Source organism: Maylandia zebra, linkage group LG6 (assembly GCF_041146795.1).
Source record: "Maylandia zebra isolate NMK-2024a linkage group LG6, Mzebra_GT3a, whole genome shotgun sequence".
Classification (NCBI taxonomy): Eukaryota; Metazoa; Chordata; class Actinopteri; order Cichliformes; family Cichlidae; genus Maylandia; species Maylandia zebra.
This window is the reverse complement of record NC_135172.1, coordinates 31,309,302-31,335,392: the sequence shown is the minus strand read 5'-3', so window position 1 is coordinate 31,335,392 and position 26,091 is coordinate 31,309,302. Positions and strand designations below refer to the sequence as shown.

At 42.8% G+C, this 26,091-nt stretch overlaps 1 protein-coding gene across 6 annotated transcripts in view; it reads left to right on the top strand.

Annotated features, from left to right (window-relative positions):
- The window catches only part of LOC101465587 (nucleosome-remodeling factor subunit BPTF), a 56,655-nt gene extending 34,285 nt beyond the window's left edge, over positions 1-22,370 (top strand). For 5 of the 6 annotated variants that reach the window (XM_004539217.3, XM_004539216.3, XM_004539213.3 and 2 more), the window contains 14 exons: positions 2,222-2,336; positions 2,756-2,973; positions 4,404-4,644; positions 4,770-5,047; positions 5,290-5,403; positions 5,681-5,842; positions 6,206-6,288; positions 9,798-10,023; positions 10,207-10,532; positions 10,943-11,116; positions 12,424-12,616; positions 13,209-13,293; positions 17,052-17,238; positions 19,954-22,370. In XM_004539217.3, coding sequence (XP_004539274.1) covers positions 2,222-2,336; positions 2,756-2,973; positions 4,404-4,644; positions 4,770-5,047; positions 5,290-5,403; positions 5,681-5,842; positions 6,206-6,288; positions 9,798-10,023; positions 10,207-10,532; positions 10,943-11,116; positions 12,424-12,616; positions 13,209-13,293; positions 17,052-17,238; positions 19,954-19,990 — 2,439 coding nt within the window. In that variant the 3' untranslated portion in view covers positions 19,991-22,370. The other variant, XM_004539215.4, reaches the window with a different exon arrangement.
- Positions 22,371-26,091: the final 3,721 nt, after the last annotated feature.

The following is a 26,091-nucleotide window of genomic DNA, read 5'->3' as shown; positions in this document are numbered from 1 at the left end:
GTAAAGTTTTCTGAAAATCTTGTGAACAGAATAAATAGAGAACAAGGCAATGTAGGATTTTCAAAGCTACTAAAAATCTTGAACAAGTTTGAATCCCAGTGACATCAACCTCAAGGTCAGAGTTCAACCTTTCTAAAAATTGCCTAGGGTTCCCAAATTTATACCATAGGTGCATCTATTAGGATGTGCCTGCCTGCTTCAAGTCCTCTACCATAATCCCTGTCCCCAAGAAACCTAGGATCACTGGACTAAATGACTACAGACCCGTGGCTCTGACATCTGTGGTCATGAAGTCTTTTGAGCGCCTGGTTCTCTCCTATCTCAAGACCCTCACGGCCCCCCTCCTGGACCCCCTGCAGTTTGCATACAGAGCCAACAGGTCTGTAGATGACGCCATCAACATGGCCCTACACTTCATCCTGCAGCATCTGGACTCCCCAGGAACCTACGCCAGGATGCTGTTTGTGGACTTCAGCTCTTCCTTCAACACCATCCTTCCAGACCATCTCCGAGGCAAGCTTTCCCAGATGAATGTGCCTGATCCCATCTGCCAGTGGATCACTGACTTCCTGACGGACAGGAAACAGCATGTGAGGCTGGGAAAGAATGTCTCGGACTCCCGGACCATCAGCACCGGCTCCCCTCAGGGTTGTGTTCTTTCTCCCCTGCTCTTCTCCCTGTACACCAACTGCTGCACCTCCACCCACCAGTCTGTCAAGCTAATCAAGTTTGCAGATGACACCACCGTTATTGGACTCATCTCGGACGGGGATGAGTCTGCCTACAGGAGGGAGGTTGAACGTTTGGTGTCCTGGTGCAGCCACAACAACCTGGTGCTGAATGCCCAGAAGACAGTGGAGATTATTGTGGACTTCAGGAAGCACACAGCTCCACTCCCCCCCATCATCCTGACTGACACCCCCATCACCTCTGTGGACTCATTCCGCTTCCTGGGTACCACCATCACCCAGGACCTGAAGTGGGAGCCCACCATCACCTCCGTCATTAAGAAAGCCCAGCAGAGGATGTACTTCCTGAGGCAGCTGAAGAAATTCAACCTGATGATGCAATTCTACACTGCAATCATCGAGTCCATCCTCACCTCCTCCATCACCGCGTTGTACGCTGGAGCCACTATCAGGGACAAACAGAGACTGCAGCGTGTTGTGCGCTCTGCTGAGAAGGTGATTGGCTGCAGACTCCCATCTCTGCAGGACCTGTACACCTCCAGGACACTGGGGCGTGCAGCCCGGATCTCAGCTGACCCTTCTCACCCTGGACACAGTCTGTTTGACCTGCTCCCCTCAGGCAGGAGGCTCCGGTCCATTCGCACCAGAACCTCTCGCCATAAGAACAGTTTCTTCCCCTCTGCTGTTGAACACATGAACAAAAACCGTATGACTGTTCCCACCACTAACACATGACCCTACGCTGTGTTCACTGCATCATTCCATGTTTGGCACTGATCACCACCTGCACTCATGTATATATCATGTATATATCTATCTACTTAGCACTTTTAATTCTTATTCTCATTTTTATTTTCATGTCTATTTAAGCTTAATTTATAACAGTATTTATAACAGTATGTTTGCACTGAAGCACCGCAGCAATTTCCTAATGTTGTAAACCCGCTCAACATTTGGCAATAAAACCCTTTCTGATTCTGAGGCTTTTTTGGTAAGGATGTAACAGCCTCCCCACCAGTTGAAGAGCCCCCCAGTTGGCTCGATGCAACGGAGACCCCCCGCGCCACGGCTGAGCTCCCATGCACCCACCCGCCCATAACCTTGGCGACACACCAAGCAGGACCCAAGGCCCAGCCAGGGCCCCAGCCCGGAGATGGAGCGTCCCCAGAACCCCACGCCCGCCCCAGACCCACCCAGGGGCCTGGTTGGCAGAGACTGATAATAACTTTATACACATGCTCCCTATACAAAATTTTAAGATACAGATTATGGCAATTTGGGTACTCTGTTATGTATTTAGCCAAAGATGAGTGTAAGAGTGCTGTCTATAGAGAAAACGGTGTAGCTTTATGATAAACACCTTATAGCAAAGTCAAATTTTGTGGAACTTTTTATTTCTTTATTTGTCTTTAATCAGTCTTAGGCATGTTTCTTTTGCATGAACCCAACCTGGATCTTTGACCTAGTTTAAAAAGTAGCTGCTGGCTTTGGAATAATTCATTAATACTGTCTTTATGGATAATATCTTCCAGGTTCTGGCAGGTGGCAGTCAGATCCGTCCAGGAATGACAATGATCCGAACGCCAGTCCAGCAAACAGGACCAATGGGAAAGACGATACTTCGAACACCCCTCGTGGTCCAACAAGGTGATTTACATTCATTTTGGCTGAACAAAGAATAAAGGAGTACTGCTATCTGCTTTGGCAAACTAACCCGATCCCTGAAAGTATATTAAAGTTGCCATCATTGTTATAAATATGGGTGTTTTGGGGGGGATTTTTTTGCACCATTTTGTTTTCGGATTTGATTTTACCCATTATAGACTCTCAGGAATAACAAATTATAGGTTTATGTTGAATAAGTTAACACAGACTGTATAACAGACTCGTTACTGTAAGTAATCATATTCAGTGTCATGTAACACTGTCTCCCCACAAAGGCCAAAGTGTGGCGGGAAAAATGCTGAAAACTACTCAAGTTAAACTACTGGATGAGAGTAAAAGTGACCCACTGTTTATACAGTTTGTTGCCTGGTTGTTAAATTTGTGATATTGTTCTCTTTCAGGTCAGGGTGGACAGCAGGTAGTGACACAGATCATTCGTGGGCAGGCAGTTTCCACGGCAATATCTGCCGCCAGCCCCGTCGCCACGGTCACTGGCCAGGGAGTGGCCAGTCCCAACACAGCGGGACAGGCAGCAGGCCAGACACCACCCGGCACCCCACGAGCACAGGGGCAAGGCCAGGTCAAACTGACCCTGGCACAGCTCACCCAGCTCACGCAGGTTTGTGAGGTCCTGTCATACACAAGCAGCATATCTACAACAGGCAGCATTAAAATGAATTTCCCCTTATTAATTCACGTATGGAAAGTTGACTACTTTCCATGTGCTCTAAACTCTTGCAGCTTTTTTTTTTTCTCTTACTCTTGGCTCTGTGTTGTCATAGAGAGGGGATATCCTCAGTATGGTCGTCTCAGGCACACGGCTCTGGCTGTGCCACCTTCTGTTAAATCCTTCTGTCAGTGAAGGGCAGGCTGTCGGTATAGAGTTGGCACAAAGCAAAGGTGGCCGTAAGGGGGGAGGAGCTAAATCAGCTTCTCTGAGAGAGTGGATCCGCTGATGGAGCACAAAAGGGATCGGTCTAAGATAAACAAGATGTTTTTTGAGCAGTCAGTCATGCAAAGTGACTCTAGTAGAGGCCAAGTGTAAAAATATAAAGCTGGAAGTGATCTTAATAGGCCTTTTAAAAATAAATAAATAAATAACAAACAGCACTGTGGCCTGTAACCATTTGATCTTGGTTATATATTACACTCATCCTGCTCTTAAAAGTAAGACAAATAACCTGTAGATATACATTTGTCTGTATACGTTTATCTTTAATTGTGTATTCAGATTTATAAATGTTCAGCTTGACAATTTTAGAATATTGCATAACTCCTATTTGATATTAATAGTTTTTTAGGGGCTTTAAGTCTTTCTAAGACAAACTAGGGTTGAAATACTTGGAAATTTAACATTTCAACCAAAAGTGTTGATGTTACAGGACTTATTTTATATTTGTGATTTTTTTTCTTTTAACTTTTATGTTGCAGATCACTTTAACATATACGGTTCTTCACCCAGTAAAGGATTAACTTTACATTCAATGAATGAAAAAGGCTTTACACTCATAAAAATATTGCATTTAAAACAAGACAATACCGCATTGCCCTTGTATCTGATCTGGATTTCTCTTAAAGAAATGGTGTTTTACAATTTTATGAACTATGAAACACAAAGTGGATGGTGCCTTAAACCACATACATGTTTTAAGCAGTGGCAGAAAAGTCAGAGACAGTGGCTCCTTCTGCTTGTTGGCAATTATTTGTTAACATGTAAAATGCCCTTTCTCACAATAGTTTAAAATAATTAAAAAATGATGGACTCCTGTGGATGCATCAGACCCATCAAAAAAAGAGTTCAGATGGGATTTTGGAGGGTTAAAAAGAAGGTCTCGTATACACAAGATGTACGCAGTGCTGATTTTCCTCCTGAACAAATTTCACCTGGTTGTAATGAGGTTTGGGAATTAGTGGGGGAAATAGGGTATTACTACTCCTCAGATAATGGTATGCAATCAACATTTGTTACAACAGGCAATTTATTTTGGATTAGACTGGACTGTAAAATTTTATTTACAAGCTTTCCCGTTCTGCTTCATCCCCCCACAGAAGCAGCAGGCTGGATCTGGTGTGGATCGGCAGGCTGGTGCCAGTGGTACTCAGCAGGCTCTCACGGTGATGGTTCAGGGCCAGGGTCAGACCACCGGCCAGCTGCAGGTCATACCTCACGGGGTCACTGTCATTCCAGGACCTGGTCAGCAGCTCATGCAAGCTGCGCTGCCCAACGGCCAGGTGCAGCGGTTCCTCTTCACACCGCTGGCTTCAGCTGCTACGCCCACGTCAAGCACAGGTATGATAAGAGACAAATGAAGGGCAGATGAGGCCTTTGCATTAAGGGATAAAAAATAAGTGTGAAACTTAAATGTGATGTCTGAATTTAAGTGCATGTCTGCTGTTTCCTTTTTCTCCTTCCAGCCACAACAGCAACCAGTCAGCCCAGCTCCACCTCAACCAAAACTCCAGCCCAACCTGCTCAGCAGGCCGCTGCCCCGATTCAGACAGGGGCAGCCCCTCTGGCCACCGCCAGCACCCCTTCATCGGCCAGCCCTCAGGGCCAGTTACCCCCACAGACGCAGGCCCACATGCCCATCCAGTCTCCTACCTCGCTGCAGGTTAAAACACAGGAAGGAACGACCCAGCTGCAACTGCAGCAGACGTCCCATGTCATCAGTGTGTCTGGACTTCAGCAGCAGGTATAGTTACGACTAGCAAAAAAGTTAACTGCATCCTCAGTCACTCCTTTCCCCTCAAAGATGATGACTGTGACTTTTATTCACATTTAAAATCCTCCAGTGAAAGCCTCACAGCAGCCGGCAGTAAACCAGTTTGCAATTTGGTGCAGTCTGTGGATTTGCCATTGTTTCCCACTTTGAACTGCGATTCAGCTGACAGTGTGATTTGTTAAAATTGTGAATTTTCTGTGTTGTGGCTGCAGGTGTTGGCCCAGCTGCAGGCCCAGCAGGTTGGAGGCACGCTGCCACAGCAAATCAAGCTGCAGCTTCCCATCCAGATACAACAGAGTGGGACCACCTCAGCTCAGGGAGGACAGGTATTAGATTCAGCTTGCTACTCCAGGACTTTAGATCCTCAGAAAATACAGAATGAAAATGCGTTGGATGTAAAATTAAGCTTGTAGCAAAATTGTATTGCACATGTTCTAATGACCCCAATAATGTCATCATTGGGATGAAGATGTTAAATAATCTGATCCTTTATTCCTCTACCTTTTTTTCTGTATTTACAAAGCCACTTTAAAAAAAAACAAAAACTATCCAATGACTCCCCATTTAAAGCACAAGCTGACTGCCACACTCTGCTTTGCACAGATTGGGAACGTGGTTACCATCCAGGCCGCATCTGTCCAAGAGCAACTGCAGAGAATCCAGCAGCTCAGAGAGCAGCAGCAGCAGAAGAAGAAACAAGCTGCAGAAGCAAAGAGAGAGTTGGCGCTCAACGCAGCCAGCCAGAGCGACATCATTCAGAAACAGGTGTGTATGTACGCAGCTGTCACAGTCAGGTTATCATCTCACTCCAAAACTCCTGGCCATCAGTAAATAAACATTCGTCACCCTTCAACCTGGACTCTGTTTGATTTTACAGCTCAGATCTGTCTTTGTTTATAAAGCTTTATCCTGGCAATGCTTGTCCCTGTGTTTGTTTTTATCTGTATTTGACATTCTGTGCTGTGCTTAATAACAATACATTTCTATAGATAGATGTTGTTCGCATCAAACTGCTGGAAGTTCACGGTAACAGGTCCTTGACTGACCTGTTACCATGAATGTCATACTTCTGATTTTTCGTATTTCCATGAGGTTTACTCCGTCATCCTTCTGTGTCGCATATTCCAGGTGGTCATGAAGCAAAACGCTGTGATCGAGCACCTGAAGCAGAAGAAAACCATGACGCCTGCAGAGAGAGAAGAGAATCAGAGGTTTGCCTCCAGATTAGGGTTTTTTTGTGTGTGTGTCACATGTGCTGCTTTAAAAGTCAACAGGTTAACACTTCATTAGTACCGGGAGGACACATTAAATGGCATCTCAAAGCAAACATCTAATAAGCCAATCAAATGGTAGAAACAGTACATTTAGGCACGTAGACATGACGATGAAGATGATCGGATGTTTAAATTAAGTAACCAAATGGGAACAAAGGTGGTTTAAGTGGGTGGTTTTAAGTGCTAGACAGGCTGGTTTGGGTATGTAAGAAGTTGCTGAGGTTTTCATGCAGCACTGTGTCTAGGTTTATGAAGAATAGATCACTGAATACAAACATCCAGTGATCAGCAGTTCTCCAACCTCAGTGTAGTTAATGGCAGAGATCAGAGAAGAATGCCCTGATCTGAGGTTCGCTAAGGCTCAGCAATGGAAGGCAGGGAGGAAAAAAAAGAAGTGATGTGCTGGTGCGGGGAGTGATTTATTAGCCCCCTTTAGTGCATGTCTTTGGACCGTGGGTGGAAGCCAGATTACCTGGCTGGAGGGTGGATTTGACTCATAACCCTTAATGCTAATTAAGCATCATTTATAAGTCACAGCTCACCCACATATCGTTCCTCAAATGTCCATCCTGTTGTTACAACTGCATTCCCACTCTCCAATCTCTGACTGAGTTTTTTGGCTTGATGTGTTCACTGTACTGCAATGGCCTCCACAGTCACCAGATCTCAATCCAAAGCCTGCAGCATCTGCATGACACTACTGTGTCTTTGACTTGATACCTTCTCGTGCCCATGTGCACGCTCGTATGCATGCTCCCTGCAGCCCATACGGGATCCTCTTCTCTCTCCGTCTGACTTTTGTCTAACACATTGTTGGGAGGTGCAGAACAACATGGGAACATTTGGACGTGTAACCACCAACAGCTGCATGTCTTCACTGTGACCCTACAAGCAGGCAAATCCCTTTATAAATGACGGGAGTTGTACAATAAAAATATACATCTCTCCTCGACTCCTTCAGGGATTTGTGGTGCCGTAAACTTCAGAAAAGCGACTGAAAAATTAGTCGGAAATTTAAGCCGCCCCATTTTTCACTGCATCATCCCTGTGACCAATCCTACCGTTAGTAGGTCGATATTTTTTTATGCAGAACGTGTTTGTTTTCCAGGCAGCGAGCTACGATTGCTGCTACAAGACCATTTTGTTTACCAAGCTTAGTTAGGACAACTGCAACTGTAAAACAAAAGCCAAAATATTCAAATGCTTAAAAAAATGTTTTTCTTCGTTCTTCCTTTCCTCCTTCCCGTGTTTTTATGTTAGGTAGAATATACTCTGACCTATAGCCGACCCTGACAACCATTTGTTTATGTCCACAGGCACTGTGTAAACACTGTACCCATTCACACAGACCTGAAATACCAAACCCAGACTACTGTGACATCAGTACAGCAGCTCAAGCAGCAGCTGTCTGTCTTTGCTTATTTTTTCAACCTTTTTCCATTTCTTCATGTCATCCTTTTCTCTCTTTTCCTTCAAAACACGGTTCTGTTAGTAATAACGCGGAACTTTGGCATCCGTTTGCATGTTTATGTGTGTCCTGCTTTATTCCTCCACTTTCACGCTGCATTTGGCCTCTGTACTTCAGCGGGCACGCGGTAGGATCCCTGGCCGATCTTTGACCTCAGCAGCCGAGGATGTGTTTGTGTGTTGTTCGCACAAACTCGGCGCCGAACGAGGCAACGGCTTTCGATCTCGTCTGTGAATGTTAGCGAACACAAGTGAACATACTGGGAACACATAAATCGTGTGGATTTATTTGATTTTGCGAAATGAAGCTGCTAACATGTAACTTTCTCCCTCTATGGATTCTCATTTGTTTGAATAACAATGGCATGGATAACATTTCTTCCTCCTGCATCCAGTCCCACTCTATCTGTTCATCTCTCAACATGCCTCTCTTCCAGTCTTCCAACACTCAAGTCTACTCGCTTGCCACTGAAGCGTAGAGTCTTATACAAATAAACACTAGACAAATAAATAGTCTTCTCTGCATCCGTACAAACATGCGGGTGAGTAATAAAACTAGAGATGATGTCACGTTTGCCTAACACTTTTAGAAATTAATCATGTTTGGCTCAGAATTTAAAAGAAGGAAATGTTCGTGCTTTTCTAAGCAGTGGGCTAGCAGAGGTTTTTGGTGCTAGACACTTTGTTTGAGCTTAAACTCGCCACCTGCTTCGGAGTTGAACTCCCCTTTTGACTTCAGAACTGCATTAATTCTTTGTGGCATGGATTCAGCAAAGTGCTGGAAATGTTCCTCAGAGATTTTTTGTCAATATTGACGTGAGCGTCACAGCTGCTGCAGATTTGTCAGCTGCACATCCATGATGCAAATCTCCCGATCCAATGTATCCCAGAGCTGCTCAGTTGGATTGAGATGTGGACTGTGGAGTGCATTATTCTGGTGGAATGCTGTCAGAATAGGGGTACACTGTAGTCTGTAAGGATGGATGTGGTCATTAACAATACTAAGGAGGCTGTGGTGTTTAAGTGATGCACAGTTGAGCGGCCTAAAGGGTACCAAGAAAATTAAAGAGTGGTTGTTTTTAGTTGTGGTTGTCTTCCTATCAGCTTGAAGCAGTTCTCCTGGAGAACTGCCACTCACTGGATATTTTCTCTTTCTCGGCCCATCCCCTGTAAACCCTAGAGATGGTTGTGTGGGAAAATTCCAGAGGATCATCTGTTTTTGAAATACTCAGACCAGCCCCACATGGCACCGACAATCAGGCCACGTTCAAAGTCGCTTTTCTTCATAACCTGCCTAATATTTCTCAGATTTTAACCCTTACTTGATTGCTCACAGCTGAGAAAGAAGAGATTTGGAGCCAGATAGAGATGAAATGCAAGTTCAGAACCTGAGTCAGAACTTTGTAGTTACATGGATTACACAACTGAGCCATGAAAATGCCCCGCGGGCTTGTTTTCAGAGAAATGCCTTCATTGTTCATTGACACGGACTGCCATTTCTTACATGTGGAAAGCAAAATTTTAATATTTCAAAGTAGCCACACAGGTTGTACTTCATGAAACATAGAAGCATTGTTTGGATTAATGCGCTGCTCCAGCCCACTGGTGTGTCATAGGGATACATTTCTTCCTCTGTGACTTTGACTGTACTGACTTTTTGAATTCTAGCTTCAGATATGTGATAATCCTTTCCCTCCCAGCCCTTTCATCCTCCTCTGCTCTCTCAGCAGGAGTATTAAGTGTGTTTAATGTCTTTAAAATGCCACAGCACTTTTTCACATGGGCCTTCATTAGATTTAGTAGAGTTCTGGGTTTTTATTTCTTCTTTTAGCTTTTTTCTTATTAGTCTGCAACATTCACAGTTTCAGCACTTTAACATTAAATACAGTATGCTTTTATGAGTTGTGATTTTTAGTTTTAAGAGATGTGATTACTCTCTTGTTTTCTCTCTCGACCATATTCTGTTCTCATCCTTTCAGGATGATCGTGTGCAACCAGGTGATGAAGTTCATCCTAGACCGGATAGACAAAGATGAGAGGCAGGCAGCCAAGAGGAGGAAGAAGGAAGAGGTTGTGGAGGCCAAGAGGAGGTTAGCCAACGCCAGTAAGCTCTCCTCGCTCCTTTACCGACACAAAGAGAGCCTCAAGATGGAGATTCTGAAGAAGCGGGCACTTCTTGACAAGGAGCTGCAGCTAGAAGCCCAGGTATGAAGCAAGCTTGAGACATGAAAAAATATTAAAAAAGCATAAAGGTTTTTACTCTGGGCGTGATGTTTTAAAGGCAACTATAAAGAACTGGTGACAAATGGCACTAGAATGCCTTTATTTTGCACAAAAAGGGCAGGAAGTGACATTAATCGCATTCGTTTCTGGGGTTGAATTCTCCAGGAGGAGCTAAAGAGGGATCTGCTGCGGATGAGGAGGGAGAAGGAAAGGGCTCAAGCTGCAGCCCAACAGGCAGCCCAGGCTGCCGCCGCCGCCGCCGTCGCTGCCGCCCACAACCAGCAACAGAAAAATATGTCCCACATCACCTCTCAGCATCACCTTAGCACGACTGTCAGCTCCGCACACAAGAGGAAACGGGAAGAGGAGAGGGAGATGACAACGTCAGCCAAGTCCAAGAAGAAGAAAATGATCTCTACGACGAGTACAAAAGAGAGCAAGAAGGACACAAAGCTCTACTGCATCTGCAAGACGCCCTACGATGAGACCAAGTATGATGATGCTCTGTTAAACACTGTCACAATAAAAATACTGTATGAGCGAGTTTAGCTGCATTGGTGACAGCACTAAGCTGAATAAAAAGAAAAAAGACTGGAGACGTGCAGCTGTCCACATTAAAACATTCACAGTTTTTACTGCCCTGATATCAGAGGTCAAAGAATAGACGATGTTCTCACTCTCAGCCAGTTACTCTTTTTAAATGTACACTTATTTTCAGGGTTTTACTCAGTATTGCTCTATTCATCAAGTCCTCATTGAATTAAACCTGTCTTCTATTGCAGAACAAATCCTTCCAATCTCATATGTTTATTTTTAAAACTAAAATTTATTGTATTTATTGACTTACTGTAAACCGGTGACTGTCTACAGTGACACCTGTGTGTCCTCGTTCTCTCTAAAGGTTCTACATTGGCTGCGATCTGTGTACCAACTGGTATCACGGAGAATGTGTGGGCATCACAGAAAAGGAGGCCAAGAAAATGGACGACTACATCTGTGTGGAGTGTAAGCGGGGCCAGGAGAGCAGCACAGAGGAGCTGTACTGCATCTGTCAGACACCATATGACGAGTCACAGTAAGGAGCAAGTTTTTAATTGCTTTAAATTCAGCTTAATGGAGTGTGTGAGAATTTCAGACACAGTTGCTATTTTTGCTCCTTTTGCAATTTCCTTAAACTCATCTTGGTTCATTCATTTTTACCGTAGCGTTTATTTTGAACTGATGAAAATGTGTCTTTAGTATATTTATGTTTTACTTTTTTTCCCTATAGATAACAGTTCTAATGTTTGAAGGTCGAAAGTAGCGATCCAGTTATGTCTGTGTAGGTTCTCAGTCATCGAGGACTTCTTAAATTTCTTTCTAAGCTCCTTAAATCCAGTTATATCAAAATCTGTATTATGCTACGGTTGCACTAGTAAAAACAGTGATTTGAGACACAACAAACACAACAACATCTGGTTTGCCTTTGAAATGGTTACTTGGAAGATGGGGAGGGGGTCTGTGACGACTCACAGTCAGTTGCTGTCTTCAAAGTGACTTTGGTGCATCAAGACAGCAATAAAATAGTCAGTCTGATATCAGTTTACAGTTAATCGGGGTCAAGTTGGCAATTACGTGCAATCTGTTTGGGATACACAAACAAAATCTCAAATCTGTTGCCGTCTACCTTGACAGAAATTCATATTAACTACATACATTCAGAATCCAGCAGCTTGAAACAGAAATTCCTCCACAAATAGTGACGCAGTTGCGTCAGGACAGATTTACTTGCGTAATGCAATAGGTGCTCAGCAACCTCTATTTTACTTATGAATATAACCAGTTGGCAACCCCTTGAGTCAAGTCCACTATTGCAAAGAGATGTGTTGCAGATGAGTTGCACTGGTTCACATAAACTGCTTCAGAATGTTTGCTGTGTGTTTGCAATCTGAGTTTATACATTAGACAGCAACTAATTCCAAACCTTTGCCAGTCAGTCTGAGTCTGGCCTGCAACTGTTTGCAGACAGGTTGCCTTCTACCAGGTGGCCTGTGATCAAAAGCAGCCAATAAGAGTTTGAATGTGCAGCACCTGGAACCCTTTGGACGACCAGTTGGTTGCTGCAGCTGTTTTTAATGGACGGAGTTTATTCATTTGTAAAGAAAAGAATCATTTTTACCAACTGTTATTACGTGTCACCTTGTTGTTTCATTCGGTAAATAAGACTTTCTTAATAAGTAGTTTAAAATATTAAGCATAGACATGAAAAATGGCTTCTTTACTATCCAAGCAAACAATTCTTCTTCTTTTAATTATCAATATGAGCATGTTTCAAATAGGAATCCATCATAAGTGCTTTATATGTAAATGACACCAATCCGTGAGTACTTTTCATCTACTCAGGTTTTACATCGGCTGCGATCGATGTCAGAACTGGTACCACGGTCGCTGCGTGGGAATCCTGCAGAGCGAGGCCAACCACATCGACGAATACGTGTGTCCTCAGTGTCAATCGACAGAGGACGCCATGACGGTCTTCACACCGCTCACCGACAAGGACTACGATGGCCTGCGAAGAATTCTGCGCTCCTTACAGGTGAACTGAAGATTTATAGCTGTTGCACAAGCTCACTTCTCACACGAGAGATGGGGTCATACCCTCCAGCCTAGACTACCTGCTAATGTGTGCTGTGGAAGACAAGGTTGAGTCACAGAAGCTTATTTATGAGGGTCACAAACAAGTACATAAACACACCAAGCAGTATCTGAATCAGCAGGACTGTAGTTGTAGTTTTATTATCAGCAATGGGGGAAAAACACTAACGTAGCTCCTTGTAGCCCCATTACAATGCAAGAGCAGCAAACAAAAAGTCCTCTGTGTGCGTCTTATCTGATGGGTTTGGCTCCCCCTACTTGGACAGCTGCCTGGCCTCGGCGTCTTTTCTGGCTTCCCTTTCTTTTCTCTTTCTTCTCCTCTAATTTTCTCCTCCTCTGTCCAGCAGCCTGTGTGTGTGTCTGTGTGTGTGTCTGTGAAATGTGGGAGAAAGTGAGAGAGAACATCTGTGTTGACCCACCTGCTTTCACTGTAATTTTCATGGTGCTGTTTGTTTTTCTTCATTGGTTTCAGCTTTCTCAAGCGCCTTTCTTTGTCTTTATTTCCATTTTTTTTGTCTCTCCCACCTCTGCAGGCACATAAAATGGCGTGGCCATTCCTGGAGCCAGTGGACACGAACGACGCCCCAGACTACTACAGGGTTATCAAGGAACCAATGGGTGAGTGCACTGTTGTGAATTCAGTTATTTAAATTTGTAAATGAACAGTTAATAGCTCTTGTCTTATTTCTAAAACGTTATAGAATCCTATTCTGGATGCATCTTATAGCCTCAATGTTAGAGTTTTATTGTTTCTTTGGAGCTAGAAGTGACCTAACTAAACTAATAAAATATTAGAATTTTACTCCCAAAAAAAAAGCACAAATTTCAAGTACGATTACAAGTTAAAAGTATAGGTTACAGCTACAAGTCTGCAAGTATGTCAGTCAAAGGGGCCACACCCTCAACATTAATTCTCAACAAAATCCAGATAGGCACTTCAAACAGACACCAACTATCAGTCACCTCTAATGCAGTCCGATCCCCACTCACAGCTTGACCCATGTGACCTTAAAAGCTCACATGTTGGAGGGATGGGGCAGTGTCTCAGGAAGGTAATTCACACCTTTTCCCCATGATGACAGTAATGACCCACGCGTTGATTCACAGATGGTTACAGGGGCGGGTCAGTGACTCTCAGGGGTTCCAAGAGGACAACCACACTTGGGGTTAAATACATGTCCATCAGTTTTTTAGCGCTGAAGAAGCTTCTTGGATCAGAGGTGACCAAAAAGAAGTTCAGTTGCCTTCATTTCAAGTAGAGATGGCACGATACCACTTTTTTATGTCCTATACCGATATCATAAATTTGGATATCTGCCGATACCGATATAAATCCGATATAGTGTATTTTTTAATCAATAAAACTGTTTTTTAATATCTTGCTGCATTTTGTATAAATTCATACTCAAGTTTTAAAAAACAAAACACTATGTCTTTGTGCCCCCTTTTCCCTGTTAATGCCCTATCGGCCCCCCTGGCTAAACTTTGCTAGATCCGCCCCTGCACAGTTACCAGTTGTCAGCTACGTAGAAAAAGATCCTGGTCTAGAAAGTAATATTAAATAAATTCTAACAACAGCTTATCAAGCTTAAACGTGCTGCTGTTGTTCAGCCGCTGGTTTCCTCTTTCTGGCGCGAAGTGGGAGATAAACAAACAAGAGAGACGGGAGTCGCGACAGAAAAGCCGATCAGCCGATCAGTTTCATGATTGAAGTAGCAACAGGAGAGAGAAGAGGCAGTCACTCCATATATTGGTTGTTAAGCTTAACGTGGGAATGCGTTACAAACATTCAGAGATGAACTTACACACTTGCTTTACGTCTCTCTGGGATAACTTTCTCTGCGATGAAATGCTGGTTTGGTAGCGAGGCTACAAATGCTGAACCAGACCGCTGAGAGGTCTCGCACGCTCAGCCGCTCTGTCACGTGACGCATACTGCTCCGACTGCTAAGGTTATGAGCTGAGTTACACCATGTCGCAAGTTTTGTGAGGTGCTTTTGTGATATGTAATGGATCGGATGGCATTTGTTTTTGTTTCTCTCCGATATCCGATCCAGTACTTTAGATCAGTATCGGACCGATACGTAATATCAGATCGGTCCATCCCTAATTTCGAGTCCTTCGGACTGTCAAATTAGCTGTAGAAACAAGAAAAACAAACAGCTTTTGTACCGGGCTGTAAATATGTTAATATAACAGGTGGTTGGGCATTTTGATAAGGGACTCTATGGGGATTGCCTCACTTTTGTGGCCAGCCTCTGTGGGAGTTTTTGACACTCCTGTGCTGGCTTCATTTTTCAACCCCGCAGGTTGCCGTCTGGTCTGGATTTGAGCCTTGTTTGTGTTACTTCTGAACTTATACTTGTGCACATTTTAACCAAACTTTTTCTAAACTTTTCTGACAGCTCCCCTCATTTTCTGTCTACATAATATAACTCCTGAAGCCTTTTCTCTGAAATGAAATAAAACCCACATCAATTTGGAAATCTTGAAAGCGATATCACTGAATCTAAAAAGTTTCAGCTCATTTACTAAAATTGCATATGATGCTTAGTTTCTGCAGCATACCATTGATTTTTTTTTTTTTTTTTTAATTTTAAGGTAAATACCTTTTTTAGGCGATGTTACTGAAGGTTAATTTTCCCAGAAACCTCATTTGTGAAGGTGTTTTTGTATTTATTATAATAATTTGTGCCTGGCCAGAAAGACAAAGCTGCATCAGTAAAATTTAACTGTTGCATATATTAACTACTACTATAACTTTTGCATTTTGAAAATATTGCAAAATATTGATTAATAGATGGTTGTATAAAGGACTTTGTATATGATGGTTGTCTCAGTAAAAACATATGTAAGGTGCACAATATGATGCAACACTCTCTATAACTATCAAGCTTTCTTTTTATAGCTGTGTGATCTACTTCTAGGGTTCATTCATTATGACAGGATGCATCCTCACATTCCACCTTCGCATCGTCCTCACATCTTGCGATTCACAGCATCAGTCTTAAGCAGCCTTTATAAAACATGCCATGTGATGAAAGACACAATTATGTTTCCTCGCTCTTCCACGCACTTTGTCTCCTTGAGGTGCAATTAAGGGATTGGTGATGAAAAGCACTGTAATTGTTGGGAGTGTGTAGCCTCCTTGAGGAGAAAAATATAAAAACAAAAGTGGGAGTTGGTACATAATTTGTACTTTGTAATTTGAGTAACTTGGAATGGGATTGGTTGGGAGTTATCCCTGTGTAGGCGATAAAATTGCTTCTTTAGTGCTGGTTTTTTATTTTGGAGTTGCTTTAGGCTCTGGAAGTAACACCCAGGCTCTATATATCTTAAACATTAAAAAAAACAAAAAACAAAAACACCACCCGCCAGGAGGGCAACACGGAGGAAGCCCTCCAACTCAGATCAAACCGGCCATGTAAATGGGGACTTGCGTCAACAGGGCCTTTTTGAACTTCCATCCAAACAAACCGTTAATGAGCTGGTCCGTGTCTGCCGGGCTCCCTGTGGAAAGGGACCAGCCCCACATTCAGCTCCTGTTGGCCTGGTCCTGGAAACTCTAGTCCTCCCCTCACCCGTCTACCGCAAGAAAAAGTCCTTGTTGGTTTACAAAAAATAAAAAGAGCTTTTGGCTGGTGAAGCTGCTGGCGGTGGTAGTTTTTGGAGGGTTTTGAGATGAAATCTGATGACAGAGAAGAAGGAGGTCTTTGATATTGACCATGAGGTTTGTGAGCCTCTGGTCATCTGGGTGGGGGTTAAAGAGGTTAAGAGTCGGATGTGTTTGTTTGAAACGCAGCCCTGGGGATGCCACGCAGTGCGAACTGCCAGCAACGGCAGATTATGTAGAGCCTCATCTGTTGCCAGTTAGCTTCTTTGCTAAATCTCTTATTTTCTTAAGTTTTCTACTTGTTTTAAAAAGGTTAGCAACTCTCAAAGCTCCCTTTCAAGAGAGGAACTGATAACCATTTTTGCTTTTTTCCACCCCCTCAGAAATGACTCTTAGATAATGGCGCTCTCCTCAGGAATGACGAATCGGTCACGTCTCAGTAACTAATCTGGAAGGCTGAATAGATCGAGGTTAATGCTGGCAGAGGTTGTGGATTTTTGCTGTCACATATAAAGCGACGCTCTGTGCTTCCACGAAACATATTTGAACGTCTGTCAAGCACATACCACATAAGCTGCAATTACTTTGAAGCAAGCATGCTGATTTGTGGAACGAAATCGATTAGAAAACCCAGATATTTGTGCTCTGTTTCCGCATATGTGATGCGTTTCTCTGCCAGAAACTAACAATTAAATGACGTTCATATTACAAACTTGCCATCAAGTCTTTTACCAAACCAGATCTTTAAATCTCCCTTTGCCAGACCTTTCCACCATGGAGGAGAGGTTACAGAAACGCGAGTACATCAAGCTGACGGAGTTTGTAGCAGACATGACCAAAATCTTCGACAACTGCCGCTACTACAACCCCAGCGACTCGCCCTTCTACCAGTGTGCCGAGGTTCTGGAGAACTTCTTTGTCCAGAAACTCAAAGGCTTCAAAGCCAGCAGGTAAGATGACGGTGAGGATGATGAGGATAACAAAATGGCAGCGGGGTACTTTCGAAGATGGGCTTTGTTTTTAATACCCAGAATCAGAGAGAATTTTCAGTGTCTTTCAGAAAGACACCAACTAATTAGCAGTTTCACTTGTAGCCCTATATAATTGACTCTGACTGGTAGATTTACTCAAGTGAGAGCAATAAAATTTAATCTCTCACAGAAAAATAACAATAAATTTGCTCCTAGATCACTATCTTATGGTTCTCCTCAATGTTTTAAATGTTCTTTCAACCACCAAGCTTGTGCTGTCTGAAATAAGCCGGTAACACCTCTATTGTGCCTATTTTTTAAAATATAATTCTGGACCTTAATACCAAACTCTTTCCCTTTTCAACTGCCCTTCCCTTTACGCCAGCTTTCTTGATTGGCTTTCCTCTGGAAACAGAAGGTCTAAAGATACAGATCCAGTATGGTCATATTTACAGCCCCAGTTTCACAGGCATAGAGACCAGTCAGAGAACTCCCTGGCAACCTCCAGTCGCTAGGGAAACCTGGTTCATAGGTGGTTGCTGGAGGTTGCAGGCAGGTTGCCACAGTTGCCAATAGTCTGCATGGAAAATGCTGACAAACACTGGCCGCTCGCTGTCTGAGCCATAAAGAAACGAATAAGTGCGATGCAGATCGGAAACGGAGAACGTTTGCTCTCACGAGTAAAAGTTGGGCCTTTTCAGATGTTTTGGTTGGAGCATTAAAGCAGAGCTTTCACTTTGAAGTCCCTATTTCTGTTTTGCATAAAGCTCAGGGAGCAGTTTGCAGACAATTCGCCATCTTCCATGCAAACTGCCGGCGACTGCGGCAACCTGCAAGTGACCAAAACCGATCGCAAGGAGGTTTTCGGCACAGCATCCTGTATTTGTAACAGATTTCACATTATCCACTGACACCAACCGGATGAGGAATACACACTTCAGAAAGAAACGAATAGAAACGTCTAATTCAAATCTTTCACTCTGTCAGATTTATATAGTCGTTGATAATGTTTTGCTGGAGTTGTGTTTGCTTAATTACTGGATATATTTTTTTCTTTCTTTTCATTCACACCTTCACTGTTTATCAGTGCGACCTTCACACTTTCACACATTCAGGCTTCAGTCAGCTCATCTTTGCACTCCTAACAACAAACCTGCTCAGGCTTTCATCGTGTCGTCGGAGCACTTCATGCTGGCAGCTACATAAAAAGCCCACTTTCTACCATTCAACCCGACATGTCGTATGACAGAGCGTAGGGAAGGATCTGTGGAAGTCAGACCTGTTTAGATGCACCTTTATACCCGACACCTTCTCCACTGTCTGCCTGTGCTTGGTCGTGCCTCTGAACTCATCTCACTGAGCTGTCCTCGCTGTGCCATGTGATTGCTTTGGTTGGATGCACTCTACAAGATGGCAGGAATGCAGTCACATTATCTTTCAGGTGGCTTTCTTTGTGTGTGTGTGCATTAGTTTGATTAAATAGGGCGAGGAGGGTAGCGGGCGTCTCCTAACTGAGAAGATGGAGCGCCTGTGAGCATTTGAGCCACGATGTTTTAATGGGCTCAGTAAGTCTTGTGGTCTGCATCCAGCTTTATGTGCTTGAGGTGGCGACGTACTTCACCTGCATGTACTGACGTCATCCATTCTCTCTCTCTGTCTCTCTCTTGCAGATTGTGATGTCAGACTCCTGGGTGCCGGGGTCACTCTTAAAAACAAACAAAACATAATTCGCTATCCTGGATGTTGCTGTTTTCACTTGTTTTAAAAGAAACAGCATTAAAAACTTTGTAAGAAAGTGCATATATTAAGACACACGTTAGGTGTGATCATTTTTTTTATTTTAAAAGCAAATAAAGGAGAAAAAAAAGTTTCTACTGTCTAAAAACATTAAAAACAAAACAATGGCAGCCATGTTGGTCACACAAACCATTCAAGGGAAAATGTATTTTTTTACACTCTTCCACCAGATGACATTTTGTTGAGGCAAAAAGAAGTTTTGCTAAATTTGTTGGTCTCTGAGATTCAGTTTCTGATCACAGGTGTTGATTTTGACTGTAAAATCACACGTGAGCGACACAAACACACACTTTACTTTTGCTTTGATAGAACTGTTGTTCTTTTCTTCTTTTTTTTTGCCATTATAACATGCTGCAGAACATTTTTACCTCATTTCTTTTTTTTCTTCTTTTTTTTTTGACATTCATTACATTTTCTTTATTGGCTGTACCCATGTATTATATTTCATGTTCATATTTTATCTTTTTTGTGAAGGAATATGTTTTATGTTATAAAGGAAATAATGGTTTACGCTGTAAAAACAAAGTAGAGTGAAGAAAAAAAAATCTAGTTTAGCTTTCATATTCAGAATATGACGAGCTTAGCGGTCTCCACTATAATAAAAATAAATCTTTTTTAAAAAAAAAAAGACTCTGTATACTTATTGTTGGGTCGACATCAAAAACACACATTTCAGTAACATTTCACCAACATGGCTGCTTGGTCTGCAACAACCCGTCTGACCCACTGGCATCCAATACATGTTTTGCTATTGCATTTTTTTTTTTTTTTGTACTTTCCCCTAGTCACATATTTGTCACTTTGTAAAGCCTTTAATAAAAAAAAAAATAAGAAGAAAAACAACAACAAGAAGTTTTCCAACTGTGTTCTTCCTCCTCTCTTTGCCTGTTTCTGTAGGTCACATAACAACAAGCTGCAGTCAGCTGCCTCTTAGCTCTGCTTAAAAAAACAAAACAAAAACTAAACAAACCAGGTGTCACACAGACCCGGCTTGTGGTTTCCTCTGACTGATTAAGAAGCGTGGTCCAAGTCAGGCTGCGTCCGAACCCGACTCCTCTCTGGAGGAACGGCGCCCCCACCTCACACGACACCTCACCTGGCACCTGCAGTGCTGAGAAGAAAGAAGTGAATTGGAAAAAGGTTCATTTGTCATCAAAAATGTCAGTGTCGTCTTCATACCAAGGGGCAGGGCAGTTGCAGACTTACTCTCTGGCAGCCTTTTACATCCCAATCAGCCATCCCTGCCAGTGTAGCCCCTCCATGAGAAGAAAGCCTGCAGAGCGCAGATGGCGAGGCAGCAGCGCTCGTTGGATGGTCGGTGGCAGTCTTATCTTTAAAGCAGCAGCAGACTCTTGGAAGTTCATTCTGTAGCTGATGGCTGTTTGTTTGTTTGTTTGTTTGTTTGTTTGTTTTGTGTATCCTATATAGCAAAGTGTCACCTTCTGTCCCCCTTTCTTAACTTCATCCTGTCCCGTTTTCACAATGCAAACATCCCGCTCAATTTTAGCCACTGCTTCAACTGGAAACTGCTGTAAAACGTGCACAGCCGATGTCGGGAAATGTTTCATCTGAAGCTAAATGTGCAATTTGGAGTTGACTTCCCTCATATTCAATAAGCGCCACCTTTGTTTTTGCCAGGAAAAAATAATAACCCCACAAAGATAGGTCGACACTGCAGACCAGCTTCATTCAGCCAGTCCTGAAGACGCAGCATCACCTTACATTAGACCTAGTTATACTGACCACATTGTTTTCAGGTTTGTACTGCTGCATGAAGCATGAATCAGCCTCGTATAACTCAGTGTGTCTTTCAGGGTCACATTTCACTGTATATTATCGAAGCAGCCTGCTGATGCTGAGATGAGCCCCCTGTAACAGAAGCTCAATTTTGTACAAAAAAAAAAAATAATTGGACCTCATGTGAGGGGGGGTCTTCATTTAGTCTCAGTGCAGCAGTGCTTTCATGTTGATTTCCACAGGGAACACCCAAAATAAGCTGCCCCACCCACAGCATCCTGCCGTTCTTTTGACCTTTTTTCCATTTAGTGTTCTTCTAAAATGCAAGTTTAAAAAAAAAGTTAGCTAGTTTTGTGCCTCCTTAAACATGACTAGTTGAAAGAGGCAAAGGTCCACATATGAGGAGAGGGAGGGGGATTTATTTTATTTTTTAAAAGGCCTTCAGGGAAGGTGAAACTTGTACGAGGCTTAACCGACCTACAAGTACTCCACCCTCCTCTCATCGAACTCCGGTGTCCGTTTCTGTCGGTGGCTGAGTCTGTAAGTCTGTCTCTCCTTATCTTTCAGCCACTTCTTCCAGCATAATTCACTGAAGCTGACAGGTTGGCTCACATCTGTCTCTCAACTCTGCCTCAAAGCATGGTTAAGTAATTGGGTAATGGACTTTTCCACTCACAATCAACTCAGTTATGTTGCGGTCCGCGGCAGCAGGGTAAACTCCGAGTGGAGTGGGGGGGACTGGGGAGTCTTTGTACCGTGGGGTTTGTATGAAAATTTTATAACTGCATTTTTGGCATTTCTGGGAGCATTTTTGTAATTTGTGATCATCCGTTTTGTAGGAGGGGAGCCGTTAAAAGGCAAAGTTGCAGTTGTCTTTTAGTTTATATGTTGGAGACTGTTTATAATCAGGAAACGTTTCAGTTTTACTCGTAAAGTTTTTACATTTCCGGGTGTTTTAATTAGAGTTGAGAGATAAAGTAGCCTCTGTCATCTTCTGTGTGTTTGTATGTCTTTCATATGTCTGTCTTTTCAAACATGGGTCACTTTCTAATCTGACGATAATGTGCTTTATCCACTGTTTGTAATCTCTATTGTATATTATTGCTGTCCAAATATGTAGAGATGAGAGATTTTTAGAGCAGTAGAAACTTTTATTTTTCACTATTTGAACCAGCAACTAAGCCCGCCTGTATATTTTAACTGTCTATTTTTTTCTCTTTAGAGTGAACTCTACATTTAGGTGAAATTGCCCTTTATATTAAAAGTGCTGCATATTGTGAGCATAAAGGTTTTGAACGGGGTAGAGTGACACAGTAACTCTTGTACAGAGTTTTTCTTTTTTGTAAGAAACCAACCAGTTCAGCATAACGTCTATATTGACATTGCATTTCTTGTATTATTTATTCATATCAATGAAAAGTTCTCAGTTTTTTGAGTAATGTTGGAAAAAAGAAAAAAAAACGTAACTGCAGATAAAAGTACTCTATGTTTTTAACAGATTGTGGCAACTCTGAGGAGATTCTCTTTTGTACTTGATAGGACATTTCATCCTAGATAATAAAGTAATGTTTTTGACACCAGTGTTTTCTCTCATTGCCTCTGCTTTTTAAGCTTGATACAAGGTTGTTTTTGTTTTTTCGTGCATTGTTTTAGTCGAGTTTAAGGTTGTTTGGATGAGCAGTTCTCATATTTTGTCTAAAACAAATGTCTTCGATCAGTGTTTCCCCCAAAGAGACTTCTGTCTGCTCCACTCTGTGTCCCCCCACGCAGACAAAGGTATGTTTGAATGGCTCTTTGTGAGGACGTAGCCTCACCAGTCATTTTGCAACCTGCGGCAGCTCAATTGCTCGTTAACACAAACATCCAATCACCCAAAATGGCAGCAGCTCATTTAGGCTTGTAGACATGGTCAAGAAGACCTGCTGAAGTTCAAGCTGATCATAATGTTGGTGTCACATAGGCTGGTCTGAGTACTTTAGAAACTGATGGGATCTAACTCTAAACAGAGAGAAAATACCCAGTGAGCAGCAGTTCTCTGGGTGAGAATGTCTTGTTGATGCCAGGGGTCAGAGCACAGACTGTTTTTAGATGAAAGGAAGGCAGCAGTAACTCATGTAACCACTCATTACAAGCAAGGTATGCAGATGAGCATCTCTGGATGCACAACACAAGAAGCCTTGAAGCAGATGGGCTACAAAAGCAGAAGACTACACTGGGTGCCACTCCTGTCAGCTAAGAACAGGAAGATGAGGCTACAGTTCACACACGCTCACCAAAATTGGACAATTGAAAATTGGGTTCAAGTGGTAACATCAAGAATTTGTTATAAACAACACAAAAGCATGAGTCCATCCAGCATTGTATCAAGTGGTGTTGGGGATGTCTTCGTGGTACACTGTGTGCCCCTTTAAAAACCATAGCCTACCTGAGTATTGTTGTTAATCATGTCCATCCCTTTGTGACAACAGTGTATTCTTCTGATGCCTGCTTACAAAAGCATAACGCCATGTCTCAAATTACAAGTCTTTTCAAACGTGTTTCTTCAACATGACAGTAAGTTCACTGTACTTATACCGTCTCCACAGTCATCAGATTTCAACCCAATAGAGCTTTTGGGATATGGTGGAATGGACAATTCCCACCCTGGAGGTGCAACTGTTTGATGCTGTTGTGTCAACATGGACAAAAATCTTTGAGCCATGTTTCCTCTCCTTAGTGAATTTGAAGAACGAAAGCAGTTCTGAAAGAGAAAGCAATTAAATACAGTTCTAGCAGGTTGTACCTAATAAGAGAGCTGATAAGTGTACACATAAAGTGTACACCAAAATCTTAACCTAATTTTAGCCACCATGTTTAACTATCGAACCCTTACGTTAATCTAAAGTTAATTCTAACTTTAAACCCCAAACAGCAATTCAGGCAGGTATGATAATAATTTTGAAATAAGTTACTGCATATAAATATAACATTTTCAGTCCATACAAGAAGCGTCCCTTCCCTTTGAATCAGTGAGACATGACCATATTGATAACTTAATGATCAAGAGCAGAACTGTAAGCAGTCCAGGGATGTTTTACTGACACTTTTAAAGAGAAAACCACAGCCAATGAGATGAAATAACAGCATGCATAGTCTCCAATTAAGCATGAAATATAAACAGCCAATTTTCAGCACAAAAGAAACGCTCGACCACTGTGCATGAACGAACAACAGGATGATCTCTCACATTTTTTCTTCTTTGAATTTGTAACCATTTGAGTAAAAATGGCCATTTTTTTCAAATCTCACAATGGAAAGAATCCCTCCAAAAATTCTTAGTTCAGGATCTGGAGCATCTCCAAACGGTAATCACATCTACGCTGGGCCGAGGTCCATGTTTTAAAATAAATCTGCTCATAGCTTTTAATAAAACAACTGTTCTGGAGGAAGGTTCAGAGGAGGTTGGAGGTTGTTACCCTCATGGCTTATCCGGTCAGGATGAGAATGAACAGTCAGCAATTACTTGTAGGTTTCTCGTTTTATTTGAATAATGCGTGTAAAGGAAAGACACACATGGACTGTTAACTCTGAAAGGAAATAAAGTATGACTTAAGTCATTCAGTAACTCAAATTAATACATGAACTCGGGAAACTCAACAGAAACTCTCCTCAGCTGCCAACCCATGTGGGAGTGAAGAAAGAGTGAGCTGTAGGTGAGTGCAGTCCTTATATAACGGGTGACAGGTGAATGCAAGGCACCTCCTCCAGCTCAACCTGGGGAACACCGAGGTGTTCCTAGGCCATCCGAGAGACATAATCTCTCCAGCATGTCCTGTGTCTACTCTGGGGCCTTTAGCAGGATCTGCCCGGAACACTACACGCAGGAGACATCCAGGAGGCATCCTTATCAGATCCCCAAATGACTTCTACTGGCTCGTTTCAATGTGGAGGAGTAGCATTTATCTACTCTGAGTCCCTCTTCAATGACTGAACTTCTCACCCTTAGGCTGAGCCAAGCCACCCTTTGGAGAAATCAAATTTCCAATCTGGAAGCTCAGTTATTAAGAATTTATACATTTGCAACATTTTATCTATTTTACATAGCTTAACTAAGATGCATATTCCATCTCTTCCCCCCTCTTATCATGTTTTCTCTAATAATGCATTCAATTAAAAAAAAAAAAAGATGCAAAGGGAATATCATCATTTCCTGAGAAGGAAGCATGCACGCAGTAAACCAAACAGGACCAAGAATAGAACCTTGGGGTACACCGCAACACAAATTCACTGACTTCTTGTTACTTTATTACTTGGAAATTACATATTGACATTACTTTCGATATCTGTATCTACACCTGTTTTTGCATTAAAACAATACTGGTTTATTAACTGGGCAAACTGGGGTAGATTACTCCCAGTGACCCATGGTAATTTGAATTGACATGATGAGAAACACTTGTCTTGTTGGGAACTGTTTTATAGAGAGGTTAGATGAGAGGCAGTCTGAAGCAACTGAAACAGGGGTCTCTGCAGGAGCCACAGCTAATTGTTCCTCTTTGGTACTTGGTGAGTTGATCTGACTCCAAATATGAAGTTCAGCTTTCAGCTTAAATTGTTAGCTGCATGCTCAAGGCAAGCATGAGGGACAAGGTCATGACCCCTGCGCTGAGACACACCATCTATTCCTGTGATGAAATTACCAAGATGACACATCCAGCCACCTCCTGCTTTGATCTTTCACTTTTCTCACACACCCCTCTCCACAACCCACCCCCGACTCTTTAACTCTCCACTCACCACTAAATGGATCCAGAGATTCAAATGGACGCAGATGACCACAAGCCCGAAGTTGGTTGTGAGGGGCGTTCACACAGGAAGCAGCTCATAGATATTTTCACCCAACCTCCCCTCCCTTTTTTCTCCCCTCCCCCTCCTTTACATCCTCTGTCATGAGGAATGTGCTCCCGCTGTGATAGTAGCAACAATGTGCAGCAGGCTCCTGTTTCCTGCCCGTATGCATCTGTTCCCTCCAGCGCTGATCCCAGATAGGGGCTTCATCGAGCCTGGGAACTGACCTGGGCTGACATACATGCAGAGAGGGAGAAAAGAGGCTCAGCACTCCCTGGATCAACATCCAAGTTCCCAAGTCAGTCTCTCTCTTCGTGGAGGCCAGGCCGAGACCTTTGGTTGCTAAACTCTAATTAGGTTGGTGACTCCTTGTCCGGCTCTCAGTGGGAATGACAATAAGGATCACTGTTGGTAGTGTACGTGTGACTGAACGAGCCAGGGGGTGTTGGTTTAAAGATAAATAAATTCTTC